This window comes from Eulemur rufifrons, chromosome 6 (assembly GCF_041146395.1).
Source record: "Eulemur rufifrons isolate Redbay chromosome 6, OSU_ERuf_1, whole genome shotgun sequence".
In the NCBI taxonomy this organism is placed as follows: Eukaryota; Metazoa; Chordata; class Mammalia; order Primates; family Lemuridae; genus Eulemur; species Eulemur rufifrons.
In genome coordinates, this window is record NC_090988.1 from 10,297,755 (window position 1) to 10,306,542 (window position 8,788).

Sequence of the window (8,788 nt, forward strand, 5' to 3'; positions counted from 1 at the left end):
TGGGTTGCTAAGGGCCAACCCGCCTGAACAGGCTACATGGGAACCTCAGTGCGCAACCCATTGTGAGGAAATGTGGTTTGTTTCTGAGGTTCTAGAATTCCCAGAGCTCTGATTCAGCATTGGGAGTTTCTGCTCACAGTTTTCTTCACTGCTCTTGGGGTCCCCACACCAGGGTCCCCTTTTTCTCTAAATCCAGATGAACAAGTTTCTCCTACTGATGAGTCTTCACCTGCTTGGATTTGCCAGAGGTGAGTCTTATCTAGGCTTTGGGTAGATACATAGCAGGCCTTTTTTTTTTTTTTTTTTGACAGAGTCTCACTCTGTTGCCTGGGCTAGAGTGCCATGGCGTCAGCCTAGCTCACAGTAACCTCAAACTCCTGGGCTCAAGCGATCTTCCTGCCTCAGCCTCCCGAGTAGCTGGGACTACAGGCATGCACCACCATGCCCGGCTAATTTTTCTATATATATTTTTAGCTTTCCATATAATTTCTTTCTATTTTTAGTAGAGACGGGGTCTCGCTCTTGCTCAGGCTGGTCTCGAACTCCTGAGCTCAAACGATCCGCCTGCCTCGGCCTCCCAGAGTGCTAGAATTACAGGCGTGAGCCACCACCACGTCCGGCCCATAACAGGCCTTCTTTAAGGTGTTTCAGCCATTGAAGAAGGAAGACCAGTCTCTTAGTCACCCAAACTAATCGGACTGAGAATCAAGAGTAGTTAAACAAATCCAATTGAGAGCTCCTAAACCAGTTGATTTCTCCTAATTATGGCTTTACAGTCTGAGGGGCCCACTGGCCTGGCACAGTCTTGTTCCTACTTCTTTTAGCCACTCAACATTTGTACCTGATACTCTGGGAGATGAGAGGATAGGCCTACTGGTTCTGGAGAAGTCCAAATGGAGGTCTGTCCCTACCAATTCAGCGTAAAGGATCCTTATGTAGTTAATTTACCAAGGAAAGACAGAAGGAGATGGGAATGTGACTTGCCCAGAAAGCCACCTTGGGAACACGGCAGTAATATAGGCCAGGGACCTTACAAGCCTCTCCTTTGTGGCTGTGTTCTATCCATCCCGTTGTCTGTATCTCCTCTTTCAGGATCCCCCATTCATGGTGGGCTGTATTCCCTCCTGCCTCCTACAGAAGAGAGAGGCCAGGAGGTCTGAGCTGTTAGTGAAATGACAATGTATTTTCTTTAATGTCAGCTGTCAGAGATTTTGCTTTTTCCTTTGTTGGACTTTGAAAAGTTGACTTAGAAATGTAGATACATAGCCACCAGATGGTAGTATGTGCCAGGCACATGGTGAAGCAATGAGTCATAAACTGTAAGAATGACTAAAATTTAGTGTGCTTTTTCAAGCCTCCCTTCTACATCAGAAATATCTCTTTAATAAAACTTCTGTTAACTACTAAAGAACCAATCAAGTAGATACTATTTATGTGATAAATTTTTAAAATAAAAACCTCCTAAAAGCCTTACTAAATCTTACCTTTCCTTTATCAACATATTCTAACCCTAGTCTTACAGAAAGTCATTGATCATAAGTACTGCAATGCTCCCAGAATATGTGTCTATTGCAGGATTCTTCTAGAACTTGAGTACTCTGGGGCTGTAGACTGCCTAAACCTCAAAGATCCTGTAATTCCTCTCAGCTTTTGGCTAGGATTAATAGCTTGGTTATTGTAATCTATCTACTTGTCTTCTTCTAGGCAGCTCCATCTAATCAAATTGTCTGTTCGGTGCTTCCATTCAATTAAAATGAAAGTTATACTTAAGGAATATTTGTCTGGCAGTCATTAGTGAGGTGGGTTAAAGGTAAAAGAGACTGGCCAGAAGAGAACAACCATTTAAGAATTTGGTAATTCCCAGTGTAAAGTAGAGAAAACTAATTGGGTACCTAAGCAATGATGCACTTCACTATTTTATTAAAACTCATGACAACTCCACGAAGTGGGTGTAAATGGTACATTGCAAGGAGTCTCAATTCAGAGACATAAGATAGGCCAAGAATTTTTTATATTATTTATAGCAACTTTGCTTTCTAAGTCCCCAACCACATGGATTGGGGATTGAGTGTGAGAAAAAACTTAACCTTACCAAATAAAGGTGTCTTCATCCCTTCTGATAATTTTTGTGAGCTCATTAGATATCTGTCATCATCTACTTTAAAGTTGATCCTGTTTAAAGGTTTAAATCTTCCACCTCTAACTTAGGCTAGAATTACTCAGGTATTGAAAATTACTTGCTTTCGTGCGCGTGCGCTCTCTCTCTCTCTCTTCTATCTCCATTCTTTTTGCCTTTCACCCATAGAGGAATGGGAGGGAGAGTTGGTGGTGGACTTCTAATTACACCAGTGACAGTACATTGATTTGCTGAGGCTGACTTCATCAAGGAGACACATTCATTTCCCTTCAGGCACTTTTGGTTCATGAGTGAGTGGGTACCCCTGTGCAGTTCTTAATACCATGGATCTTAAAATTCTTCCCTTCAATCTCAGAGGTGGTCTCTTAGGGTACTTAGTTGACTTCCCCCAATAGCTGCACTATCTTCAGGTGTCTGATCTAGGGCCACAGAAAACCTAGGAGTCTCACAACATTACCCTCACTCCATAGGAAAGTAGTCTTTTACCCCATTTTCTCTCTCACCTTTACCATCTCTTCTGTTCCTTCTTCATTCCAGGAACATCAGGTTACCCTGATGAACCTCCTGGCTCTATGGATCATCTCGCTTCAGTTCAACAACTTTCAGGTGAGTACTTTTCATTTGCAAACCCTTCAGATGCTGAGGCTTTATATGAGCCTTCTTCAAGAGCGAACACTTTAAGTGAGCATGGTTCAAATGGGCGTGCTGTGGCCGAGCACACTTCTGGAGAATATGCTGCCGGTGAACATGCTGCCGGTGAACACACTTCGGGTGAGCACGCTGCCGGTGACCAGCCTTCGGGTGAGCACGCTGCGGCTGAACAGGCTTCGGGCGAGCACGCTGCGGCTGAACAGGCTTCCGGCGAGCACGCTGCGGCTGAACAGGCTTCGGGCGAGCACGCTGCGGCTGAACAGCCTTCCGGCGAGCCCGCTGCCGCTGAACAGCCTTCCGGCGAGCCCGCTGCCGCTGAACAGCCTTCCGGCGAGCCCGCTGCGGCTGAACAGCCTTCCGGCGAGCCCGCTGCGGCTGAACAGCCTGCAGGGGAACAGCCTTCAGGTGCACCACTTTCAAGCACATCTTCAGGTGAGCAACATTTAGATGGGTGCCAATCCTTGACTTCAGGTGGGAAGTAAGGAATACATCAAGATAACCCAATTTTAGGGAAGGAGTGTATAAGACACAATCACTAACACTTCACAAACAGCTCTTCCAAAGACCCCCCAGGTCTCTTCACCATAATACCAAGAGGCATGATCCAGCTTTTGTGGAAGCCTGAAGGCGAAATAATTTGGAGGACCACCTTTAAGAAAAATAACAAATACAAATGCCAGTAGCTCCTCCAATTCCACTCTCCATAAGAAAGTATGAATACAAATGCCCACAGATTCCCTGGAAGAGGCTCATGGAAGTGAATTCTGAAGACTAACCTTCATTAGCTTTATGCTAAACCTGCCTCTTAACAAACTATGTTAGAATGCTATAATTTTGCAAATCTTGTAAAGAGATGTCTAGCACTGCAGCTAGTGGTTTTTTATTTTTGTTTGTTGAACATAGAATGCAAACCTTTTGTCTGTTAGATCCAGAAATAAGTTCCCAGGACAACTGCCATTTTATGGCTCTTACTTAAAAGGCGTTGTTCAGGGAAGAAAAACAAGACCCAAAGTTTGATGACTCAAGTTATTACCAGACATAAATACTTCATATTTTACCCCACTGCATAAGTATTATTCTTTTAAATTTTCAGATGAGAGAAGTGAGGCTAATGTAATGTCCAATGTCACATGGCAAGAAAGTGGCAAGCCTTGGATTCAAACTTAGGTGTGTTCAAAGCCCAAACTCTTTCCACTTCTTCATGCTTCCTGAACTAGGGGGGTTAGCAGTAGAGATACTAAAAGAGGCAATATGGAAGCATTTCAAAAAGAGTCTCATTAGTGACCTTCAATATGGTCAATTTGAAAATGGACAATGATGCAGACTCTTTACAGGATTTGCAATGTTGGAGCATTCTAACATAGCTTACTAATCAAATATGACTCCAAGTGCTTGTGCCTTGTGGGTGAGTATGGCAGGGAGTACAAATGGGAGCCAATCACGTACTTTGCTCTTACTGCATCAGACACAACAGAAGGGCATCTAATTACAAATGCCCATGAAGCCAATGGAAATACAGATTGAAATAAAAGTATCAGAGCGATAAATCTGGGATTCATCAGCAATGAGGGTGGTCATAGATGAAGCATAAGAATGAAGGAATTTCCTCTGGAACATCTCTATCAGACACAGGGCCCTCCAATCCCCAAGAATAACTCAGAAATGAATGTGCTATATCCAGGCTACTTATTGCCCATCATCCCTCCCCAGATGTGTGACTCAAGGTTATACAACTGGTCCATAAGGAAATTTCATCAAGCTTATGTTAAATTTTCAGGCATAACATTAAGTTGCCATGTATGCGCTTATATGAATGATCAAGGAAAATGTCTTCGTGGAGAGGGAATCTGCACCACTCAGAATGCCCAGCAGTGCATGTTAAAGAAGATCTTTGAAGGTAGGTGGTGACTGCATGAGGCAATCTTTACCAGAGAACACATCAACCACCTTAAGTACTGATGGGGGCAGGGGCCTAGGGAGGGATCAAGGAACTGGAAAATTCAGAACCTTATGCTTTCCAGCAGTAAGAGTAGAATCCCAGGTACTGATGAAGAGACAAAGGCCCTTTTCTGCAGTCCCAAGACTTCTTAAAAAGAGGTAGGGAGACTGGTAAGCTCAGGACTGTGTCTGTTTTGTTCATGGTTATATATTCCTGGGACCTAGCACAATATCCAGTATAAGGCAGGCATTTAGTAAACATTAAATAAACTAATAAATAATTATCTACAAGTTTATGTTTATAGGTTGCCAGACCTGTCTGACTATATTCCCATACCTTCCTACCCTTACTCTCACTCCTCATCCCTAAAGTAAGGGATCTTGGTTGCTTCCATTCCATGAACCACACTCCCCTTGTGATCTGTTTGGTCCCTCACTAGATATGCCATTTTCCCCACATTTCTACACATGTGCATTCATCCATCACTCAATAAACATTAATGACACATACTATGAGCCCTTAGATGAACCAAATATGAACTATGTACAAAGAGATTATGGTCTCATGAAAGAAATAATATCACAAAGGAGAAAATGATAAGTGTCCTAAGGAAGGCACACATAAAGTACAGGGAGTTCAGGTCAAGGAAAGATTAGAGGTACAGGAAAGCCTGGAATGGAGGTGGTATTCAGAAAAGGCTTTGGGGGAACATTTAAGATTTGGGCCAGCAGCTCTCAATTTTGTTTGCACATTAGAATCACATGGACAGCTTTAAAAAATCCTAATGCTCAGGCTGCACCAATGCAATTAAATTAGAATCTTTGGGGATGGAATACGGGCATCAATATATATTTTTTAAAGCTCCTAGACGATTCCAACATGCAGTTGAGATTAAAGAGAAATACTGATTTAGTCATACAGTAATGGTTGATGAAGGACATTCCAGAAACAGGGAATTATGGAAGCAAAAGTCAGAAAAGTACAGGACATAAACAGGAAACATACCAGAATCTTTTCGGGGTGGCAAGGAGGGAAGTAGAACAAGACAAATTTGGAAAGGCATACCCACTGTGGTGTATCTAAAAAAAAAAGAAAAGAAAAAGAAAAGAAAAGAAAAGCTGCCTGCAGCCGAATTTATATAATACAAGACCTTCGATACCACTTTGAGTTTGCATTTAGAATTTTTGAGCAACTTGATAAGGTTAATGCTAATAATAGTTCTCCAAGGCCGGGTGCGGTGGCTCACGCCTGTAATCCTAACACTCTGGGAGGCCGAGGTGGGCAGATCGTTTGAGCTCAGGGGTTCGAGACCAGCCTGAGCAAGAACGAGACCCCATCTCTACTAAAAATAGAAAGAAATTATATGGACAGCTAAAAATATATATAGAAAAAATTAGCCGGGCATGGTGGCTCATGCCTGTAGTTCCAGCTACTCGGGAGGCTGAGACAGGAGGATCGCTTGAGCTCAGGAGTTTGAGGTTGCTGTGAGCTAGGCTGACGCCACGGCACTCATTCTAGCCTGGGCAACAGAGTGAGACTCTGTCTCAAAAAAAAAAAAAAAAAAAAAAATAGTTCTCCTTTCTTTACCACCCCCCATATATATCAGTCATAATACATACTTTAAAATACGCTTTTTCATTTAATCCTCACAAAAATAGGATTTTTTTTTTCTAGGCTTCCTGCACGAGCAGGATTTTTTTTTTTTTTTCTGTTAACAGCAAGGGAACTGAAATTTAGAAAAATGAAGTAGCTTGCCTAAAGACATATTACTTATTAGGAAAGGGCAGAGCCAGTATTCCATCCAGGTTGGTCTAATCTCTTAAGATAGATCACTCTGGAAGTAGGTTAGAGTGGACTAAAGGGCTATTGCAATATTTTAATCAAAACGTAATGGGAACTTAATAACAGGGTAACGGATGAGAAAAAGACTTTTTTTTTTTTTTTTTGAGACAGAGTCTCGCTTTGTTGCCCGGGCTAGAGTGAATGCCGTGGCGTCAGCCTAGCTCACAGCAACCTCAAACTCCTGAGCTTAAGTGATCCTACCGCCTCAGCCTCCCGAGTAGCTGGGACTACAGGCATGCGCCACCATGCCCGGCTAATTTTTTTTTCTATATATATTTTAGTTGGCCAGATAATTTCTTTCTATTTTTAGTAGAGACGGGGTCTTGCTCTTGCTCAGGCTGGTCTCGAACTCCTGACCTTGAGCGATCCACCCGCCTCAGCCTCCCAGAGTGCTAGAATTACAGGCGTGAGTCACCGCGCCCAGCAAAGAAAAAGACTTTTAATCTCTCTCCCATGTTTTTTCACTCATTCTGTATCCCTGCTGACATTCTACACTTACTCCAGCTATACAAGGCACCATTTCCTAAACAAAGTTTCATGTTTTCATGCTTTTTTTCCAGCTATGCTTCAGCCTGAAATGATCCTCCTTCCCCTCTGCACTTAGCCAAATTCTACCAATTCTTTATAGCTTAGTTCAGTATAACTTCCTTCCTCAGATCTTCCTTGATTCTATGCCCCCACAATCGAAATATCAAAATTAATCACTTATCTATTGTTTACATAGCATATAACATGGCATTTCCATCTCATCTCATGTTAATAATAATCTCAGTTCCTGACATCAAAGAACTTGATGTTATTAATCTTTGTATTCTCCAGTGTCTAGCATTGTTCCTAACACACAGTAAGTGTCCCTTAAATGTCTGATGAATGGAAATGGAATGACAGAAAAAAACATACATTACATGAGTAGAATTGACAGACCTTCACAACAAATAGAACAGAAAGGGCAAAAGGAGGAATCAAAGAGGTTTTGAGGAGGTGGTACAGAAAATATGTAAGGGAAACTCAGGCAAACAAGCAGGTTTGGGGGGGGAAGGTGATGAATTTCATTTGGGGCATAGTAAGTTTTAGATGTCCTTAGCACACCTGCATGGAGATGACAATCAGTTAGTTGGAAATGTGAGAATTCAACTTGGGAGAGCAGACATAATTGGCCCAGAGTAGACAAGCAGTAGATAAAACCTTGTCAGGAGAAAAAGAGTATCAAAAAAGAGGGTGTAGTCAACAGTATCACGTGCATGCAAAGAAGTCAAAGAGTCCTGAGAAAAGGCTGCAGAATTTGATGAGTAGACCTCTATAACCTGTAAGAGGGAAGTTTCAGCACAGTAGGGTCATGATTCAGAGTGCCAGGAGCCAAGATGTGAATGGGAAGGAAGTTAAGGTGATGAGGATAGCCAGATCTTTGGAAAGGGAGGGACAGAATAGCAATGGTCAAGAGAAAGTCTTGAGCATGTTTGTAAACCAAAAAAGGAGCCAGTAGAGAGGAAGAGATTAAAGATATGACAGGAGTGGGCAACTGATGGGGGCCAAGGTCCCAGAGGAGGCACATAGAAGAGAAGGGGTGGAGAAAGGATATGCAAGTGGAGGTCTTGGCCATCCCTGCCTGGGGACATTGCAGACCATGGATAAAAGCTAGGAAGCTTTCTGCTTATACAGTTTGTCTCTGCTCCTTTCAGGTGGAAAACTCCAATTCATGGTTCAGGGGTGTGAGAACATGTGCCCATCTATGAACCTCTACTCCCATGGAACCAGGATGCAAATTATATGCTGCCGGAATCAAGCTTTCTGCAACAAGATTTAGAAGCCTGTGCCCTTGCTTCTTGGTCTGACTTAGGCAGCAAAAAGGCTCCATCACCCTACATGGCTCAATTTATATTTAGTTTCTTCTTCAGTCAACAACTAATCACATCTGCCTAAGCATCAGACAGGATATTCAAACATCTTATCTTTTCTCTCCTATTCATGCCCTACTATCCATTCTTCTCTGTCCTCTGTCTTCCCTGCTTCAAATCCATTTCTCAAAATCCCTGATTTTTTTCCCCAATAAATTCCACATGATCAAAGAACATAGGCTCCATATAGACTTCTTTTCCCATCAGTTCAGTTGCAGCAGGGTCAGCCTGAGCTTTTTCCTACCCCCCACACTAAAGTAAATGCATTTTATAACTATTCCATATTTATGAAAGTGAAGGGGTCTCTCAGGGTAGAAACAAAAA

At 42.5% G+C, this 8,788-nt stretch overlaps 1 protein-coding gene across 4 annotated transcripts; it reads left to right on the forward strand.

The window, feature by feature from the left end:
• The first annotated feature begins 196 nt into the window (after positions 1 to 196).
• On the forward strand, positions 197 to 8,373 carry ACRV1 (acrosomal vesicle protein 1). Of its 4 annotated transcripts, none has more exons than XM_069468703.1 (6): positions 197 to 248; positions 2,675 to 2,748; positions 2,929 to 3,096; positions 3,172 to 3,220; positions 4,566 to 4,685; positions 8,249 to 8,373. In XM_069468703.1, exons 1-6 carry the CDS (start codon positions 197 to 199, stop codon positions 8,371 to 8,373), a joined length of 588 nt encoding a protein of 195 aa, XP_069324804.1. The 4 variants fall into 4 exon arrangements, with proteins under 4 accessions (XP_069324804.1, XP_069324803.1, XP_069324800.1 ...); XM_069468702.1 differs by having other exon boundaries at positions 2,675 to 2,743; positions 2,867 to 2,946; positions 3,022 to 3,220; XM_069468699.1 differs by having other exon boundaries at positions 2,675 to 3,220.
• The last annotated feature ends 415 nt before the right edge of the window (positions 8,374 to 8,788 follow it).